The 21,496-nt window shown below is 52.2% G+C and overlaps 3 protein-coding genes across 3 annotated transcripts; all 3 read right to left on the reverse strand.

Annotated features, from left to right (window-relative positions):
• Window positions 1–15,249: 15,249 nt before the first annotated feature.
• Window positions 15,250–15,954, reverse strand: IUM83_12264 (uncharacterized protein; the record flags this gene model as incomplete). Its single annotated transcript, XM_067936881.1, has 1 exon — window positions 15,250–15,954. The coding sequence occupies one exon, from the start codon at window positions 15,952–15,954 to the stop codon at window positions 15,250–15,252; it is 705 nt and encodes a 234-aa protein (XP_067800195.1).
• A 14-nt stretch (window positions 15,955–15,968) lies between these two features.
• Window positions 15,969–19,267, reverse strand: IUM83_12265 (uncharacterized protein; the record flags this gene model as incomplete). Its single annotated transcript, XM_067936882.1, has 5 exons — window positions 15,969–16,571; window positions 16,648–16,679; window positions 17,110–17,297; window positions 19,091–19,118; window positions 19,207–19,267. 5 exons carry the CDS (start codon window positions 19,265–19,267, stop codon window positions 15,969–15,971), a joined length of 912 nt encoding a protein of 303 aa, XP_067800194.1.
• A 1,338-nt stretch (window positions 19,268–20,605) lies between these two features.
• Window positions 20,606–21,007, reverse strand: IUM83_12266 (uncharacterized protein; the record flags this gene model as incomplete). The annotated part of the gene is made up of 1 exon (XM_067936883.1): window positions 20,606–21,007. The coding sequence occupies one exon, from the start codon at window positions 21,005–21,007 to the stop codon at window positions 20,606–20,608; it is 402 nt and encodes a 133-aa protein (XP_067800197.1).
• Window positions 21,008–21,496: the final 489 nt, after the last annotated feature.

The following is a 21,496-nucleotide window of genomic DNA, read 5'->3' on the forward strand; positions in this document are numbered from 1 at the left end:
GCCACTTGGTTAAGCTGAACCACGCTTGAGCTCGAACTGACGAAAAGAAGAGTGAGAGCTGCCTGCTCGTACTGCTGCTCGCAGTCGTTTCCTAACTGCCTCCATGCTATCGGAAAAAACTGCCTTCCTCTCCTGCGGCGCTTCCCGCCTTGAATCCTGAAACCAACCCTTACCGTTCTACCACCAATAGTTAATTACTGTCGCTACGCTGCTCGACACGGGCATTTGACCAGACTACTGGGCGACACAGCCTAAGCACGTATCGGTTGGCTAGTTTGCACACGGGGCTTCTGGTATAAATTTTCAACGAAGTCAGCGCTCGATCGCGGTTGTAGCCACTGCCGTCATACTAACACCACTTACCGTTCTACCTCCGATAGCTAATTACTGTCGCCACGATGCTCAAGTCGCCATTTGACGTCGCTCATCAAAGGTTAAATTCACTGCACTGCGCGTGTCCTATCAGTATTTGAATAAAGGATCCACACGGTACATCGGCTAGGGCTGTGTGACGAGCCCTAACCTCAACCGCTCCCTGGCTGTCATCAAGGCACTATCCGGTCGATTTGAGCCAGCGCTTTTATGTTTAGCAAATCGTAGCTTAGTGGTTTGCATGTCTGGATCGCAGTCCAGGTACCGCGGGTTCGATTCCCGCAAAGAACACTGTTTTCACTGAACAGTGCAATTGTGGTTGACTACGGGCTTTGGTAGCCCCCTGCGATTACTATCTGCACTGTTTGGTGAGTACACTTCTGTTGTCGCGATGCTGTGACCGTGATCATGGCTTGCAATGATATCAAGTAGTTATGCTTTATAATGCATCGCATTACCATTAGTAGCTTTATTGTATATATACTTCATGCATGCATTTGGCAGCTGTGTGTCAGGAAACCTCGTGAGAGAGTAAATACAACTAATACAAAACCGGGAGTTACCCTTGTACATGGAGCGTGCTTAGGCTGTTCGCCCAGTGGTTTGGTCGAATGCCCGAGTCGAGCAGCGTAGCGACAGTAAATGGCTATCGGAGGTAGAACAGTAAGTGCTGTTAGTGTGAGGGTAGTGGCCACAACCGCGAGCGAGTGCTAACTTCGTTGAAGAAATATACCTTAAACCCCCTCTAACGTGAATATAGAAGGTGCGTTTCACATCGCGGTTACTAGGGATTCAAGCTGGGGTGGGGCCATGAAGACCTTCAACCAATCCCGAGACGCCGCGTGAAAGGTCTCGGGTTGAAGTAGCTCGCGCCCAAAAGCGCGCGAACCCATGATTTTCGCTGTTGGTTCGAATCCGCCTATCAGAAGAGTCGAAATGAAAATAAGAGTGTCTGATTGGTCAGGAAACTAGATTCCGCCAATCACCTCTCACGATGCCCACTTCAACATCCTTACACAAAGATCGGAGCGAAGCGAATGGGAGCGCTGATCCAAAGCTCATTTTACGATTTGCCGATCTTCGCTCAAGCCTCACTGTCACGCAAGCTGCCCCCCCCCCCCTCCTCCCCCTCCAACGCAATCCCCACCCGCTGGCTGACGACAGCACCTCCCGGTTCAACCTCCCGACCGTTACGTTCATCGACCGCTGATACTTCGCTGATGGACGGCATCCTCGCTTTCGGCCGGCACGCTCGCCAATATTCGATACGCTCGTGAGGGCAACATGCTCCCAGTCGGCCGTCATTCTCACAGATGCTCGACCCGCGGGTCGACAGCGGCCGTAGATGGCACGTTCGTCGATGACTGATATGTCCGATGATGGTCGGCATGATTGCCACCGATCGTCAAGCGCTGCGTTGGTCCTGCTCGCTCATGGCAAGCACGCTCGGCACGTCGCTGAGACTGATCCGTCCCTGGATGGGTCTCACGCTCGGTTGCCGTCGGTTGTCCCGCTCGTTGATTGCTAGCACGCACATTGACGATCGACACATTTGCAAATGGTCGTCAGGCTACTGGTTCCCAGGCTCAGCGTCGGGGACCCGATCGCTAGTAGCCAGATGGCGCCCTGTTCGCCGATGGCCGGTACGTGTTGCCGGTACGCCCGTAGGCAGGAGCTGGAACATGCGCCTATGCCCCCCAACGCGCTACGTCTGTCGCCACCGTCGTCACAACCGTCACACCCAAAACTGGATGTAGCTTGCCGATCGCTATCGCGTTCGAGGTGGGTCGTCACACGGACAGTCGGCCGTGTGATACATCTAGGCTGCGTCCCCCGGTATGATCATGCTTTCAACGGAACCGCCGTTGGATGTCTCGTTCGTGATCAGACGTCACGCGAACTGTTTGTTGAGACCCGTCATCAACCCACCCAGGCGTAGAGTCTATCGCCCCCGCGGCTGGCCTTCACTCGGGTTACTATCGTGGTCGTCGTTGACTGTCAAGGGCAAGATTGTTCGCCTTGTGCCCAGTGCATATCACGCGTCTTCACGAGTATCTGGGTGCGTGGATTTCACAAGACACAGTGGCTTCGCTGGGTTCAATCCTGAACCATGGCGAACAGATTCGTGGCTAGCGAGGGCAACAATAACAATGCCAAATCGGAGTTGAGAGCTTTGGGAGTGATCACCTCCCGCTCTTGTCGTTACGTATTTACTACGGCTATGTTGCACTTCGTGGCGACCACACTGCTTACCATGTACACGAGTTGGCCGACCGGGTATAGCAACAACGCCAATGGCCAAGTGTTGCTGGCTGGGAGACGTTTCATTTGGTGATGGCACTTGAGACGGAAAGCGCGGGAGTGGCCAATTCGTGCAGGAATGTTTCAACACAGAGCTGGATCCAGTCTTCGATTCTTCAGACAGGGTTGCAGCGAATCCGACAAACCAATATGCACCATACAAATACACTATAATGAATAAATCTCAGTAAATGCTGCCCTCGGGCATTAGCTTACCTCTGTACTTGTTCACGACAAACCGCTAATACTACTGTCGGGGTTTACACTTTCCCAGGTCGTTTAGGCTTTCCTTTGTGCTTGAGGAACGGTGCCGGATCCTTATATATTGGAGAACCACGCATCAAATTACCGGCGGGGCTGTAAACTCGTTCAGGAAGATAATAATCGTTACATTTCTGCCAGCAGGTTCAGCTCGATACCTGGCAGAGATGAACTTGAACAGGATAGATTGGATATGTGCATTTGCACAGGGTTACGTTGTGCACTTCACAGTTGTCAGTCTTCTGAGTTGGTTGTTTTTCCTCCAAACCGACACACAGTGCATTCGCGCTTAGCACGACTACTGGTGTTGAGAACAGTCCACGATTCCTTTGCTATACATGCGGGCGCAGATTTATCAACAGACAACGTCTTAGATTCACAGGTTAGTGTATTGGGCTCAACTCCATTGTTTATTTCCGTATACGACATTCCACCATCGTGGTCCAACGCGTTTTTCCAGCTTCCATCAAACATTTCCGCAACGAATGACGCCACAAATGATCGACGTTCGTCGCGTGCACCTCCGGCTGTCCGTCCACCCACCCGAAACACCTTCACCTGGGGAAGAACGCATCGCTATTTTGTGACATATGCAGGCATTGTATCTTGCGATGTCGAGCATAGCTAGAGCTAGCTTTTTGTGCCATGTTTTGAACGAATGACCGTCAGCCATTGAAAAGCGACCACGCAACCGGTCATGACGGTCAACGCCTTGCATTGCTGCATTGTATTCGCTAACATATCTTGGAGCCTTAAAAAATCCTCTTGCGTTTGCTTGATGCGGCGATATACCAATGATGTGCCAGAATCATCTGCGTTTGAAATAACGTTGACTATTGATCCGTTCACCCAGCTTGCGGCTACAATGTGCTTTTCAACACATACACCTTGTTTAATGCAGCCTCTCTCCATTTCGTCACTGGGTTGGATCATCGTGAAGCGAGGAAAGTGTTTACTCGATGCTCGAACAGTGCCTCGACCGTAAAAACCAATGGTTCGCAGAGTTTTCAGGAGCAAACACGACGTATAGAATTTATCGGTGTTTATTACTCGTCTCCATCCTTTCAAAGAATTGGTAACCTCGATAACATGCTTCCGAATTTCGGATGATTGTTTTGTAGGGTAGCCAATCCAGTAATTTCTGATTCTAGAACAACGTTGGTCATACGATCTTCCAATTCGCTGGTACAGTGAAGCTTGAATCGCAAAGCAAGCCATGTCGTGGAGCAGCAGCATACGTACAGTTTAAAATGTTATTTACCTGTAGGTTTCCTTGGATTGTAGACAATGAGATGTCATGCATACTCCAAGCGACAAGCAATACTTGCTTCATTCACTGCAACATTCCGACCAAGAATCACGTGCCGATCACAACGTTTTTTCAGCATAGTAATTAGTGGTCGTATTTTCGCTGCAGGATCACGTTTTGTTTCTTCATTACCCACGTTCGCACGAAAAGCTAAGTTGCTGCGAATGAAAATATACCGCCTCCAGCTCATAATGGTCGATAGACTTGTTGAACTAGCCCCAGGAAAGATTTTGGCTTCTTCGTCGTCCAACCATTACTTGCGTATCTCCCCTTTATCAACAAGGGTCATGTACCAAAGAATCCCTGAAAACTTCATCAGTTCGTCTAGCTCAATCGGCTTTGCCAAATTAGTTGCATTTGCCACCGCATATTCATTCGTAAAAAAGAACCACCTGCTTCCATAGTGAAATAGGAAGGAAGGCAACAAAAGCTTGCTGTAGCTGAGTGGCCAAACAGCCTTTTACTGCTTTCGCACCATCTAGTCGTCGTAGTCCCATCCGCGTGCGTGCATAATCCTGGGACCTCGTCGAATGAAGCGGTCGGCGAGAACGTCATACCTTCGATAGCTTCTACTTCTGCCGGACATAGATCTATGTGTAGCTCTTTGCGGCTTCTAAAGGCTGGTCATTCGCGGTACCTTGCCTCGTCAATCTCTTCAAAGTTGTCTGCCAGTGATGGAATGTCAGTGTACCTTGGCACCATTGTACACAAAGTACTCCAGGACTCGCCAAACGCAACACTGTTCTTTTGCATTTGTACAAATTGCCCCACCCCGCGTCAAACCGCACTTTCAACGATCCGATGAACGTGAGTTTTTGTTTGAAAGGTTGTATTTACCCAACGAATCTCGAAGCTTGGGCATGGTACGCACGCACTGGCATCATTCTTTCCGTCATGGATGCTGTAACGGTTCACTACACTGACCAGGAATGCTCCCCCAACTTCTGAATAGTGTTCGGTAGCCATCCAGTCTTCTTGCGATGGGGAAAATGCTACTCAAACATTTAAAAACGTTTCAGCTGTTGCTTGCATTTGAAGAGAAAGCTCTTTGCGAATCGCTGCTGCTGCGGTTGATTTATTTCTCTTGCTGCTCCGTTGTTTCTTTGCTGCACGTTGAGGTCTCGCAATTACTCCAGATTTCTTCGCAGTCGTTTTAGGTGTCGCGATAGATTCAGATTTCTCCGCAAATGCTTTTAGGTGTCACAGTAGATCTAGGTTTCTTCATTGAAATTTTCGCCGTAGACACGACGTTCGTTTCTTTCGTTGTTGCTGTTAGTACTGCGTGGCTTTGCTGGTAGTTGCAGTTGTGGTTTGGTTTCTCCCCGAGCGATGCTACTCAACCGTAGAGGTCCTTGGGTGGTCACCACATTACCGAAATGAAACTCTGATGACATAGCAGTTGTTGTTGGATTCTCTACAATCGACGGTGCAGCAGGAAAGGATTCTGTCACTGCAATCGGTGCTACGGATCTGTCGTAGCATTCCTAGCTGCTAAACCTCGCGTCTCTAAAATCGCTCAGAAGATGACCGCTGGTCCGCGGAGCTTGAGAGCGCCACCAATGTCGCGAGAGCAAAAATGATGTAGGTACGCTGCACAGGTCGAGCATTGTCAAGCTGTGGAGCATTCTTGCCTCGTCGTTCTGCACATTCATAGTTGTCGTTTGCTCAACGTCGATTCAAACTCCGTCAATTTGCCCATGTTCTGCGGCTCGACAGTGACTCTGTGCGTCCCCTGCCGATACCGGTATCCCTAGGCGGGAAGCGGGATCATACGATAAATTAGAGTCCACATGTTCACTTCCACAACTATCACTTCTCACACCGAATAACCCAACACTATCACATGCTGCATCTTCTCCATACATCATATTATAGAAGCCCATAAGTTCCTGCTCCCCCAAGAAATAATCGACACCTTCTACTCCATCTGGATTGCCGCCAGGACGAACATACCGGAACCGACCGTCCAGACTTCGTCGTGGAGGCTTTGCGAACCAACCCTCCTTACGCACTGCCTTCCAAGTTTCCTTGAAAGAAAACGGGCTGCTACTTGTGCAAGTTATAACAATAAGTTGTTGCGAGCAAGATAATTATCGGATAAACTGCAACATCAATTACCATTTGGGAGACGTTTCCCCATTGCATCCTGAATGTGGTGAGACGACTTCAGTCGCTTGGAAGTTCTTTCTGGACCACCCCGCGGTCGTCCCCACGCCATCAAGACTCTCGACGCCGTCTTCTCCAGATATCCTTTGTAACGGGGTTACACGCACAAGTGGCTACAAGTCACTTGTGATTTTAACAGATATCTGTTAAAAGTTTTAGATACTTCCTCACCTTGGTGTAAGTCACACCAATGGATGCATTGAAGTGGGCCACCACAATGAGTGGTCCACACCTACCCAACGATCCTATTGGTAGAAAGCAGAATCTTTCTACCAATGAAAGACGTGCATATTGGCGGGGCTCTGACAACCAGCCGCTGTCAATCCCTTTCATAGATGATAAACAGTTTTAGCAGATTTAGGAGGAACATCAATTTACAAACAATACAGTTCTCATTTTACCTAATCTAAGTCATTTGGAGTCTTATCTGAATGAAATTATATTTGTGTATTCAAATATAATTAACTCAAGTAATTACTAATTACTTACGCTTCCTCATACACGTAGCGCAACGTGTAAGCAAAAGTAGTGAGTCAAGTTAGACCCACTACACCTGGTAGCACTTAGTAGCCCGTCCAACGACCGACCTCTTGACGTTCGTACGAGGTGTACGAACGCGGAGCGGAGAACGATATGAGCACGGAGGTGCCCATGGAGAGCTCCAATACGCGTGCAACGCATGTTGCACGCGCCGACTGCCCCCACCTGTCGGACCCAGAGCGGGAAGCCCTCCAACGACTGTCAACAGTCATTGGAGAAGCGGCGATAGCTGCGACGCTGCGTGCGCTATCGCCGACGGAGCAACATGGTGTTGCTCTAGGATTCATCATGAAATAGCAGCGTGATGCTGCTTCCTCAGTGACGGCGTCGTCAGGGACGACACCGCGTGCTCAATCATTGAAATTGAGCGTAAGCAATTACGTGGGAAGAGAGGGCGAGCTTCTCTTCCGGTGGCTTGTCGGGCTCGACACAGCCATAGCGGCTCGACGTATCGTCGACCCGTTGTCAAAGGTTGCATTCGCCATGTCCTGCCTTGGTGGACGCGCAAGGAGTTGGGCGTATGGGCGCCGACTCTCCGATCCTACGTGCTTCAGCACGTACGAAGTATTCAAAGAGGAGTTCAGACAAGCGTTTGAGCCCCCGCAAAACGAGTTCCGGTCGAGGGTGGAGTTCCTCGACCTTCAGCAGGGTAAGCATGACGTTCATGCTTACGCGCAGCGCGCACGATACTTGGTCTCGAATAACCCGATAGACGAGGTGACCAAGGTCGTCACGTTCATGAAGGGACTCAGAGATGGACCCGTGAAGACCTATCTCTTCCGAGAGTACCCGAGTACTCTTGGAGCTGCAATCACCCTTTCCATGCAAGAAGCGTTTAGACTGCGGCAGGTTAAACTCCATGCAAACGTGCCGAGGCCACAACCGCGTCCGGTAGTGAGGACGGGAGGTCCGTAACCAATAGACCTCTCGAACGTAACGGCTGCTAGCTACCAGCAGCAAGGAGGCAATGTGCGATGCTTCCGCTGCGGAAGGATCGGTCACTTTGCACGGGAGTGCACAGCTCCCATGCCCCCTAGGGGTGGCCGTCGTGGCGATGCTAGGCATCGCCGCGGATCAACAAAACCGCGAACACCCAGTAGGTGCGGGGCGCCCTACTGGTAATGCAGTCACAGGTGCCGACATTGGGCACGCGACACTGAGGACTGCAGCCGCAGTGAGACCAGATCTCGCTGCAAGAAGCAAGATGACAGGCCGAACCTGGTCATCTTGAAGGTAACGTCGAAGAGAGCGAGTGACTCTCTTCGAGCATTGGTAGATTCAGGCGCGTCGAACAACTTTGCTCGACTACGGAGCCTGCCGAGTCTTGACTTCGAGGAGGTAAATGTACCTCGAAGTCTTCTGGAAGTGCGCCTGGCAACAGGTGCCATCGTGAAGACCGAGAAGCGCGTCATGAACGTGCGCTTCTCGTACAAACAACGAGTGTTTGTCGAACACTATATCGTCCTGGACCTGGACGATAAGTTCGACGTGGTAATGGGCATGCCGTGGCTTGCACGGCATGATCCGGTAATAGACTGGAAGAAGCGCACGCTCGTGTGCTTCGGCCGTGACGCCGGAACAGAGGGCGATGGCCTTGTTACCGCAGCGCGCGCACCAGCAGGTGCGCGCGGCTCATCAGTCGAGACAGCGCTTAATGCTGCTGTCCCGGAGTGCCTAAGAAGTGCGCGAGGGCGCGCACAAGTGAGACCAACGTCGGCAATGCTGCCGACGTCAGAAGAAAAAGATGTACTGGTTCCGGAAACCAATACCCACGTTCAAGCGTGTAAGGGACAGTCCCTGGCCCGAAGAGGTCAGGTCGACAACGACGCGTCGGCTCCGGGAGCCGACGCACCCTCGGTAATGAGGGGCTCCGCCAATGAATGGCGTCGTTGTGATGAAGGCGTGTCAACTCCGGGAGTTGACGCTGCAAACAGTGCGGACGGTTGCAAACGTACCGCATTGACGCAATTTGCATGCTGTCGTGCAGCCGGGCTGCACGACGAAGCGCCATGCGATCAAGCCGGGTTTGATATCGCGCGCCCGCGGACAGAGTCCGCCGGCGAACAACTGTCCACGGCTGGGCCTGGACCAGATGAACAACTGTGCGGAGCCGAGCTCCGCACTACAAGAAGACGGCGCATGCGAAGAACTCTGCGCAAGTCTGGGTCCAGGACCGAGACGCCACGCGAACAGTCTGCTGGGCAGACTGAGGTGGTGACGCCGGACGTCGAGACGCTAAGCGTCTTGACGCGCACCGATACTGGATTCCAGTATCGTGAGATGAAACTCGCTAGTCCTCCGACGACGGCGTCGGAGTTGGCTTCGCTTCCATCCATGAGCTGGAAGCGCTTCACGCGCGACTTGCACGATGGACGCATCGAGCAAGTCTGCGTTCTTTCGGACAGCGAAAGAACGGAGAGCGAGAGCGAAGAGCTGAGGCCGCTCTTCATGGGAAGTACCACTGAGAGTGAAGACACTCTCAGTGCGAAGACGAAGCGAGAGCGCTTCGAGGAACAAGGTTGGGGCTCGCTGAAGTCGAGTCCCTATTACGAATTGTTGAGACAGTACAAAGATGTGCTCCCGGAAGAAATTCCTGCGGAGCTTCCGCAGGATAAGGGCATTCAGCACGAGATTGATCTCGTGCCGAGCACGAAGTACTGTGTCACGCGGCAGTGGCCACTGCCGTGAGAGCAAGTAAAAGCAATCAACGACTTCTTTGAAAGTCGTCGCAAAGCAAGACAAGTGCGGGAATCAAAGTCCCCGCACAGTGCTCCGACGTTCTGTGTCAAAAAGCCACAGGGCGGATGGCGCATCGTTCATGCGTATAACAAGCTGAATGATGCGACGGTACCGGCGCAGACGCCGAAACCGCGAAAAGATGTTATCATCCATTCGATGGCCGGGAGCACCGTTTATAGTGCTCTCGACTTGCGAGACGGATTCTATCAGATCCTAATGCGTGAGAGCGATATCCCTCTCACGGCAGTGAGCACGCCAAGCGGCATGCTCTGGGAATGGCTAGTGATGCCACAGGGGCTTAAGAACGCCCCTACGACTTTCAACAGGTGCGTGACGCACTTGTTGCGCTCAGTGCGCGACTTCGCACCGAGCTACTTCGATGATGTGTTCATCCACAGCCGGGCTGTGGACGGGAAGACCGACGTAGAGATGCACAGGGTGCATCTCCGGAAGCTACTTGAGCTTATGCGAAAACATAAGCTCTAGGCGAACCTGAAGAAGTGTATTTTCGGGGCGAGCGAGATACCCGTCCTCGGATGTCTCGTAGGAAAGAATGATGTTCGCCCTGACCCAGAAAAGGTCAGAGTGATCAATGAATGGCCAACGCCTTCAAGTGTCAAGGAACTGAGGCAGTTCCTTGCTTGGCCACGTACTTGTGCAAGTACGTGGTGAATTACGCGGGCAAGATCCGCCCGCTATCACAACTTCTTAAGAAAGAAGCTGTGTGGAAGTGGCCAACCGATTATCAAAGGTATTCGATGCGGTCAAGCAGGGCTTGACTGAAGCGCCGATCTTGGCAGTGGCTGACCAAGATCGCCCATTTCACGTAGTGTGTGACGCATCCGACTTCGCGATTGGATGCGCGTTGATGCAGCACGATCACAAGGGCCGTGATCGTGTCGTCTACTACCAATCGCGTCAGCTGAAGCCAGCTGAGCGCAACTATCCGGTACATGACAAGGAACTCCTTGCCATGAAATACGCACTCGCAAACTTCAGAGTGTATTTGCTTGGAAGTAGACCGCTTGTGGTCTACACCGACCATGCATCACTGCGCACTGCAGTGAAGTCGCCACACCTATCACAAAGAATGGCGAGATGGCTCTCATTCTTTGCGGAGTATAACTTCCGGGTCGAATACAAACGCGGAAGATTAAATGTAGTGGCCGACACGTTAACACGTCGGCCGGACTATGCACAAGTCAATGCCATTTACGCCGTACGATCGAGTACACCCACGTCGTCTTTGCTGGACGATGTGAAGACCGCGTACGCGCACGACCCGGACACGAAGCTCTTGCTTGTCTATGGTACAGCATTTTCTGACAAGGCTCGTCAGAAGCTGCCCAAACACCTTCGTGCGTGTACACACCGCTATCGGGTGCACGTCGGACTACTTCTTTATAATGCAGTCGACGACGATAACTTGTGACTCGGGATCGCGTACGAATGGTACGATACCCCGACATCGGGACATCTCGGCCGTGAGAGGGCATACGTCCTTCTCACGCGTGACTTCTACTGGCACCACCAGTATAAGTGGGTGCGCAAGTACATCCGTGCTTGTGAGGTATGCCAACGCGTAAAGCCTGCGCCATTCGCGCAGGCTCCTTTACAATCACTACCGACTCAGTCGGAGTGTTGGAAGTCCATGTTTTTGGACTTCATCTTTGGTCTTCCCCCGGACAACGGAGGGAACACCGGTGTTGTGGTCTTCATCGACCGCTTCAGCAAGATGGTACATCTTGTCGTGGTGCCGGCAGAGGTGACCGCGAAGCAGACGGCCCGTATGTTCGTCGACATGGTGTTCAAACACCATGGCATGCCGACCGACATCGTGTCGGACAGAGACCCGCGCTTCACAGCGCACCTGTGGCAAGAAGTGTTTACACTTCTTGGGAGCCAGCTTTCAATGTCGACTGCGGATCATCCGCAGACGGACGGTCAAACCGAGCGCGTGAATCGCATGCTCGTCGACATTCTGAATAGCTACGCTCACTCGTTCCAATACTGGAGCGAGTGTTTGTCGATGGCAGAGTTTGCCATCAATAACTCAGTGCATGCCTCGACCGGGCATACACCGTTCTATGTGCATGCCATGCGGCATCCACGTCTACCGCGTTTACTCGGAGTGATGGCTCCCACTTTAAGTGGGGGAGGATCTACGACTGCAATACAGCAGCCGCAGAAAACCGCTGACACTTGCACAGTGTCAGCTGCAACAATGGACAAGCCACATGAGTCTGCGGAGGGCGCAGACTCCTCCACCAACAAGGACAATGACCACGGTCTGTGGGTCTGCGCAGGGCGCAGACACCGCGAACAACCACGCAGCGCGGACTCCTCAAGGACCAAGGACAAGACGAACAAAAAAAACTCCACAAGGAACAAAGACCACGGGTCTGCGCCACCAAGAACCACGCAGAGGCCGGGCTTCAAGCAGAGAGCGAGCTGAATGACTTCAGCTCGGATGCGATCGACTTTATTAATCGCAGATAAGCCGTAATTCGGTTTGTCAAACATGCAATAGCAGCTTCTGTTGATCAACAGAAGCCGAACGCAGACAATGTGGGCAGAGGCAACATAAATGAATTCAAAGTGTGTTCATTGGTTTTACTAGCTACTCAAAACTTGCCTAAACATGCAGTTTCGGACTTCGGAGCAAGTAAGCTTGCTCCGCGCTTCATCGGGCCGTTCCCTGTGTTGGCATGGAACGGCAACGCTTACACGCTAGACATACCGTCTAGCATGCGCCTCCATCCGACCTTTTACGTCGGACGGCTGAAGCCATACCTGCAGCACGAGCCATCTAGCTCGGCTGACCCGAAGCCTCGGCAAGAGTCGAGGCAGAAGCGGAGGACTTGGCCTCGGCGAGGAGCAGCCTCTCCTCCGGTGCGTCCGCGCGCTAGAGCAACTCCGTCACTCGGGTCCCCAACCCGACCTGGATATTCGAGGCGGTCTGCGAGACAACCGCGACCTGAGCCTTCTAGCTCACCAGCTCCTGCTTCACGGCGGCGAACTCAGCGCCCTGCAGACGCTCCACGGCGGACACCCGGTCGTGGAGAGGCGCGAACTGATCAGCCCGGGGCTGATCATAAGGGGCGTGTTCTCACCCCCGCCACGGCCGATCCGTGACGCCCGCGGCTCAACCCGCTGGATTGTTGAGTGGATTGTTGACCATAGTATCCTGAAAACGAACCCTCAAGGGGCTCGTTTTAGTATTCGTTGGAGAGGATTTCCTCCCCATCAAGATACTTGGGAGCCGCGGAACGTCTTGCTGGAGGACGTTCCGGAAATTGTGAGGGCGTACGTGGAGCAGTACGCACTGGCGCAGTGGAAGTAACACGAGCGCTGCGATCATCGCTAGCGCCCGAACCCTCACGTGCTAAGCATTTAGCACGGAGCTCTTTGAGACTCTCGGGCACACGGAACGACGTGTACCCGTTCAGGTCGCGGTCGCTCAAGCGGACCGCGCCTGGGAAGCACTTTGCGCAGTGAAAGCCCTCGGGCACAGCGCACGGCACATTAGCCTCCTCCGCAGCGACGTGGAGTTGCCCCAACTTTCCACGCTTTGAGTACGTCTCGAAGCGATCACGCGCTTGCTTAATCCGTTCACGGTAAGCATCCGGCTTCTTGTTGAAGTTCTCAACAAAAGCGTTCCGACTTTGACAAGTGTCTGCCACTCGGTCACTTTGCTGCGAGAAGAAGTCTTCTTGCTTTGAAACCATCGGAGCTCATGGAAGCGTCCGATGTAGCAATCGCGCATGTGATGCGTCTTCACATTACAGTGCAGCTTGGCTGGCAGAGTGTCATCTTTAATGGCGCTGCATACGTACAGCGGTGCCTCATTCGGAGGTACGGAATTGCCATACCGGTCCGAGATCTCGGACGCGGACGAATGTTCTTGGCATGAGGGTCGAGGGATTCGCTCGACACTGAGTCTCTACGCTTTGAGGACGAGTCCTTCTCGCCCTCCATATCTTCATCGTCGTCGTCGAGGTCGACGACATCGCCATACTTCGCCTTCTGGCGTTCGAGGTAGTCATCGAAGGAGAGATGACACTCCACCGAATTCGGATTCTTCCTTTCTTGAGGCGCGCTCATCGTTGAATGAGCGCGGGTTTCTTCTCCAAACGCGGAGAATTGACGAATGGTCAATTCAGAAGATTGACGTGCGGAGACCCCGCGCGTCTAACCTTAAGGGGGGATGGTGTAACGGGGTTACACGTACAAGTGGCTACAAGCCACTTGTGATTTTAACAGATAGGTTATCTGTTAAAAGTTTTGGATACTTCCTCACCTTGGTGTAAGACACACCAATGGATACATTGAAGTGGGCCACCACAACGAGTGATCCATACCTACCCAACGATCCTATTGGTAGAAAGCAGAATCTTTCTACCAATGAAAGACGTGCATATTGGCGGGGCTCTGACAACCAGCCGCTGTCAATCCCTTTCATAGATGATAAACAGTTTTAGCAGATTTAGGAGGAACATCAATTTACAAACAATACAGTTCTCATTTTACCTAATCTAAGTCATTTGGAGTCTTATCTGAATGAAATTATATTTGTGTATTCAAATATAATTAACTCAAGTAATTACTAATTACTTACGCTTCCTCATACACGTAGCGCAACGTGTAAGGAAAAGTAGTGAGTCAATTTAGACACTCTACATAATCGATCAGCACTATATCTAACTACTCCTACATGTATGACTTGTTGCTGTTTCAGGTGCAGCAGCCTCCGGACCGCGACATCCAAAACGCTCACTACAACGGATGGTTACATGGTGTGATCGTAACAGGCACACTATGCTTTTTTGGCCGACGGGCTTAATGTATGGGCGAAACACAATTGTCCAGGCTCGTGGAACGATGGCGACACGAGTATGGACTTTCACCGTAAGTTAGCTCCACCGGAGCTAAACCCCGACGAGCGCTACGGTGTGGCTGTAGACAGCGCGTTCCCCTGCAGCGGTGCCATGACCGGCAAAATCTGACGCCCTTGAAGGAGGGCGATGCGAGTCGTCTAGTGCCTTCTGTTCGGGCGGCAAGTGCGTTATCGGGAGCGATAACATCTATTCGGCAAAGCGCGGAGTGGGGAATGGGCTCAATCGAAAAGGTGTACCACCGCTTGGTAATACGGCTGCCTTACGGCAACACCAAGCGCCAGCAACGCTTGGATAACATCTTTGGCCTTGCTAACTACAGAGTGCGTACTATTGGCATTAGTGAGATACGGACCGCTATTGTTCATGGCGACGATGATAGGAGGTATAGTAATCTGTACTAAGCTCATGAACATGTTTCACTCAAGATGTAATTAACACTTTCATTCCTATGCGCTCAGTGCTTACGCTTATGTACTTGCTATTTTGAATAGACGAAATCAGTACCATCATTTGCTCATGACGTTGTCGAGCTTCGGCGCGATCTTGTTCAAACCGAGCTTTGAACTGCCGACGTCTCTCTGCCTCTTGCTCACGGCGATCCTCTCGAGCGATCTCTTCCTTCTTTACTTCATCACAACGAACCTTTTCGCGCTCTTCTCGCTCTCACTTCTCCTCCGCGCATCGCTCCTCACGCTCTTCTCGGCGACGTTTATCCTCCGCTTCGACACGGCGATCAGCGTTCTCGCGGAAAAAGAGCAGCAGCGCTTTCATCTCCGACCCCGTAGACGCGTATACAGCCTCTACCCGTTTAAGTTCCCTGTCAATTGAGTCCATTCGCGTTTTAGCGCGCATTCTCTCTGACGCTGCGTATGTAGTCGATACAGAGCTCTCGTACGCGGATCGTTTAGATTTGGTCCCCGGTTCGCGCCCACCCATCGCTTCGAAATTGTCTAGAAGAACCCGAAGGTATCGCCCGACCAGTCGATCGCTGGTAGTGTTAAGTCGTTTGTATCTTTCGGACTCCCGTGCATCAGCAGCCGCACGCTCAGCGTTCCGCAGTAGCATGGGGCCTTCCGGCGAGGCGACTGACAACACGGACTGCTTGTCAAGAATCCTGGGGCGTCCGACCGCTGGCGTCACAGCTGCACTACTAGATGTAGACGTCGGAGGGGTGCCGGCAGTGACTCTCGGGGACGGGATATTGACGCTTAGTCCTCCACTAACCCTAGCATCGACTCTCCTTGCCACGCATGCGTCACTGCCTTCACCCTCAAGATTGACCGACGTCTCCAGCTCATCCTCGTCCTCGTCACCAGGGGTGGGGGCGTTGGTGTCGTGGTCAAAGTCTGCGGCGAACTCACCCGGCATGAGGCCTTGCGGGGTCACCACGGCCCCTCGTAAGCCAGATCCGCCTTCGCGAAGATCGACAAGCGCTGAATACTGGGGCCGCACGGGTTGTTGACGTCGGGCGTGTTCTCGTCCGATCTCTTGTCCTCCTCGTCCAGATGAGTCGAGACTGAAGCGGCATCATTCCCGTCCTCGTCGTCATCGTCCTCACCGCTAACTTCGTCCTTGCCCTTGGCGGAGAGTGGTGGGTTTTTGCCGTTTCCTTTAGTGGCGGCGGCCACTTCTCTGAGGAGAATGGCGTCGTCCTCGCCGTTGTCAAGCCCGTCATGGGAGGTAAGAGCCCCACCTTTCTTCTCAAAGGCAAATTGGACCTCGTGGGCCAACAGGACAGCTCGTTGCCTACGAGAGAGTTGGTTTCCTTGATTGCCTGTAGGCTTCGGTTTGCCGTAGAGATTGCGGAACTTCCTCCGCAGCGAGTCGAAGTCGCGGGTGGCCCATTTCCGCCCCTTCGATGCGTAGTAATCGGCGGCTACTGCCTCCCACATATTCCTACCAGTAGGTAGGAATTTAGCGGCTACATCACACAGCGACAGCTTTTCCTTGTCGCTGTAGTTCTGGTGCCCTGGCTGACGTCCCCGCTACATGCAAAGAAATCCAACACTAGTATATTAGCACGGCGACCCGACGGGGAGAGACGAGCTGTGCGAGACGTACTCCCATCGACTTCGTAGCGATCTGCGTGCAGGCTGGCGAGGGGGGGGGGGAATGAACCCATCGTGTTCCTGGGGCAAATGTATGATATTGAGTATGCACAACTGAAACAAAAATCTTCGATTTTCAAAAGATTCATATTACACAACTTATACATGATTTTGATGTGAACGGGGTGGCCGTGGCGGCTACCCCGCACGGGGTGTTCACGAAGGTTCAGCGTCTTCATGCATGTGCTGTACATCGCGGTGTTGACAGCCATACCACCCGCAACGACACACGAATCACAGCTTGTCACCGTACGACACAGTTACCTCTTCACCCGGGTAGATGTCGCGGATTGTGACGGCTACGACGGTCAGACGCTGGCCTATTTGGACTTCGTGGAATCTGGCGCTCGGGTTGGAGGCATGGTTGAGAAAGCGGAGATTTGCGCCGGCTTCAAGCGCGTCGATGCCGACGTACTTGTTTCTGGTCGTCCGGGGCGAAGATGCATCCTGTAGCCGTCGTTCACGGGGCAATTCTTGCACGGCGACCCGAACAAGTCCAAGTGCCCGAGGTACTCGCTAATGACCTCACCAGCAGGAATAGCAGCAATGGCCACCAAACCGCGCATTCCCGTACGCGTGTTCCGCACGATGGAGAGTGCGCGGCTGTCATGGAGACCATTACCACACTCTGCAGCAAAGCTACAGTTTTATTCCGTGCAGAATCGGCTATTCCGAGCATTGAGGCAAGTGCTTGCAGTGCACCGCTCCTCACACCCACAGCCGAGGCCCCCTCGCACACCGAAACTGACGGCCGGGAATCTCCAGCGACGCAGATTGAGCTGCGCCGCAATGAACCTTACGTCGTGAGGCCATCCCTCGACTCGCCACTCGCCCAGAGGGCGGACCACCGGCCTATCCGCAACAACAACGAACCCTGGTGAGCGGTCGTGCGACGAAGAGACGGACGGGTGCGCGGCGGGAAGCGGAGACCCGATGAACAACGTTGTCTCGGACTCGTCTCTATCGGAAGCAAGCGCTTCCGTGTACCAAGCAGGATCGGCTGTCGATCTTCCGCGAGCTCGGCGACGGAAATAGCCTGTGGTGACCACGGAGCCTCGGTACTTGCTCGTGAACTCGCCACCCGCTCGGCACCCGGGGTCGGAGTAGGACCTGTAGGCGACCCTGATTGTGATGGCTCAGTTTCCGTGCTTTGGCTGGAACGACGACTCGGCGGATCCTGGCTCGACGGGGAAGGAGGCAAAAGGCGAAACTCCGCGAGAGGTGCCACTTGCATGATCACCGACGCATTGACGAGCGTAGGCAGCGCGACGCGACTGGACCTCGTCCTTAGTGATGCCGCTCGAGCCTGATCCACGGCAGTGCAGACGACGAGGTCGTAGTCTGGTGACGACGCGTGACGTATGCCGTCGCTAGTAGATGTCGCGGTGGGAGTCGATTACATGGGTACAATGTATTACCGTGGACTACCAGGCTGATGTCTACGATAGTATAGCAAGACCGAGTTCTGCCAAAGAAGGTTTGCTGCGATAAGCAAATATTTCGACAGATAACCCTCACGAAGGAGTATGCTGCTGCCACACGGCGCGTCGATGGAGTCAGTGGTGGCTCAATATCTCCTTATGACATCCATGTTGATCGGAATCTCGACATCCACCATATATCGGTGTAATGTATGCCGAACATCACAGCGCTGCCCAGTCGACTGTTGTGCAGCACGTACCTGTTTCAGAATGCCACTCATCATCAGCGCTGGAGCTAACACTAAGTCCATAATATAACTAACGATGGAGTTCCGAGTCATAACATTGGCCCAACTCGCTCCCCCGCTGGTCCACGCTCGTCGCCAAATCAGTGCCGCCCTGTCCTGCTCGAGACAAACGAGCAGTAGTCATGTGCTTCTCGCTCGGGCAATCATTGCAGGCTGGCACCATAGTGAGTACCATACGAGCGATCGACAAAGCAGCGAGTAACGAAACTGATCCTTTTGCTAGACAGAGGTCAGCAATTCAGACGCTCTTCCCTTTCACCCACGACAGAGGACTCGCTCAGTAAGAGACTGCTCTCGCCTTTAGCAGTACGATTCAACACTCCTATATTCTTCGAAGAGTAAGAGGTACTGCCGTTGCTGCGGCAAGTGCTACCCGTATTTGTCCCTCCGCGTCGCTTATCGAAACTTGCTCTCTAGATCGTGCTAGTGGACCATGCAGTCTACAAGAGCACGGGCTTTGGCTGTCGATGTACACCCGTATATCAGCACCTGTCGCATCTTGACCGAGCATAACACTCCCGGGATAATTGCGATTATGCCCCGCTTGAGCCATCAGCTAGCCGCCATTTGCATCCTGAACACGAGCAGGGCTTCCCCAAGTTGTCCTGGTGAAATCACAGTCTTGAAAGCGTCGTAGCTACTACCGCATCTGCTCGTCCATGGTAACCTTTTGGCTTCTTGCTCCAGGATCAGTTCTAGTCAGTGAAGTGTTAGCGCCGTTCTGCCACCGACAGCAGATCATTGAAAAAGGAGATCGGAAGCCGTGGAGGACCCGGCACGCACCAGAGCAGACAGTGACAGGGATAAGCATCGCGTTCACTGCATCTGAACTTAGGGCTTCCATCGTCCAGGGCTCCTTGAGAAGATGGTGCACGTCCCTTGCTGTAAGGCGGCAGCGAAGCCTACGAAGGGACGCCGCAGATCTCGCTAGGTGTTACCCACGGTACTGCCCTTACTAACATATTCGCCATACCTTGGTCCACAGTACTCCTTCTATTGGGTTATTCACCAGCAGTCTGGCATTTTGACGAATCGTGACGCGACCTGCAAAACCATACACTAGGTCTGGTTTGGCGAAATCACAAGTAAATCTCATTTTAAAAAAATCGTATAATAACCGGTGAACCTCTATGATATTATATTATAGAACCCGACATGATGTACGGTTTTGCCAGTTTCACTTGATTAATATATGTGAGGCTTAATATAGAACTGTGTGGCGGTAATGAAAAGGTTAAAATCGTGGGTATGTAATGATCGTTGCTCAGTATGTACAATAGGTTATAGCAAGCAAGTGGTACTAGCTTAAAAGCGTCCCAGGGGAGATCACAGCTCGAAAGGTTTCAGAGCATCTGATCAATATGGAAATGCTTGGAAAATATTTTTTGTTTCGGGCATTGAGTTTGCTAAAAACAAAATTGTATCAGTAGAATTCTTCCAAACCTGCAAGTTTACAATTTACTTTACGTTGTACTTTATATCAGACCTTATAAGTTAAGTGAAGCGAAGCGAAGTTCGCAACATGTTTCTCCAAGGCGATCCAAGTTGTGGTATCTAGCTCGTTACCTTCGGGTTGTGGTAGCTTGTGCAATCCTAAACTTTGAAACCTTGAAACTAATCCATCCTTTTTGAAAGGTATAACTGTAAAATATTACCGTACTAGTATTAGCAATTCAATAATCACGCTGAGCAAATAGTAGTGAATCGACTGTATTTTCAACACACTGAATTGCACTTGGATGACAGCGTAGATGCTCCGAGGCAATGAAGGATGCGATCAAGAAAATTCACTTGGAAGTTGTTCAGTCGTGGCGGAGGACTCGATCTTCAGGGGGCGTTGACGTCGCCACTGCAGTGAAATTCTAGACGCAAGAGGCCAACGCTGAATATAGTCGATTGTGCAAATTTTTGAAAGACGAGGACTTCAAATTGTTTCGTATTGCTATCATCAAGCACGCGAAACTACAGCACTACTATGTCAGACGTGACGTTAGTGAGTCGAGACATCACGATCCGTTTGGTGCGAACTCAGCTCACGAAGTCACATCTTTGTGTACATGAAGTGTGGTCGATGTAGATCAGCGCAAACGTCTCGCTCATGGTCACCACGATGGGTGTGAGGCCGACACAGGATTCTTACTTCTGCGTGCACTGTTTCATGCTGCGAATCCTCCGTCGATGTCTACTTCGACTCCGGCTTGTTGACCGTGGTCACCCTCGGCTTCCCGGAATTCGATGAAACGACAATGTTGTAGTTGCCACAGTCAGGATAGGTGGTCAGGTCAGGGCACCGACCCACGAACTGCTTACCACCGGCATTGCAAGCAGTAACGCCGAAGTTGTAGTCGGTAATGTCACCGGCCGTGCCAGCCTGCGTCTCCAAGCTGTTGACCTTGTAGACGCAGAGGAACGTGGCGACGCCGGAGCTGTAGGTGCTCACGTCGCCCACCGCCGAGAGTAGCAGTGTGGTGTCTGCGTCAGTCACGGTGGTCTTGGTCCATGCGCCTGCTTGAGCGCCCGGCACACTCAGGCTCACGAAGGCCAGAGCGAAGACGGAGGAAGTGATAGCACGCAGGTACGCCATGGTGGGGTTGAGGAAAGTGGTGGTCTTGGACTTGAGAGGATGCGAGGAAATTCGGGAATGAAAATTCTGTGGGGCTGGTGATTACTGCTACCGTAATTGAGATCTCGAGATCTCGTAATTGATGTTGTAAAAAACGGCCAATACGTGCAGAGTAAGGCCAAATTGTGCACGAAAGGTACTGGAAATGAATTAAACCTTGGTACAACGCTACAACTTCAACAATCTTAGGTATAAAGTAAGACGGTAATTGTTGGAATTGTGCAACAATAACACGACGAGGACTCACGCGGGGATGACTTCTTGGTGAACGAGTTGACGGTGTGGTGGGTACGGCACAAGCGATTGGGTAGACCGACGACTAGCACTGAGGCCTCGGTTTGGTATACCATAATGAGATCAAGTCGAATTCAGCTTCCGGTATAATAAACAACGTGACGAGAGGCATCAAGGAACACAAGGAGAAAAGTATGTAAACACCGACAGAATTCG

Source organism: Phytophthora cinnamomi (genome assembly GCF_018691715.1).
Source record: "Phytophthora cinnamomi strain GKB4 chromosome Unknown Contig2, whole genome shotgun sequence".
NCBI classification, from domain to species: domain Eukaryota; phylum Oomycota; class Peronosporomycetes; order Peronosporales; family Peronosporaceae; genus Phytophthora; species Phytophthora cinnamomi.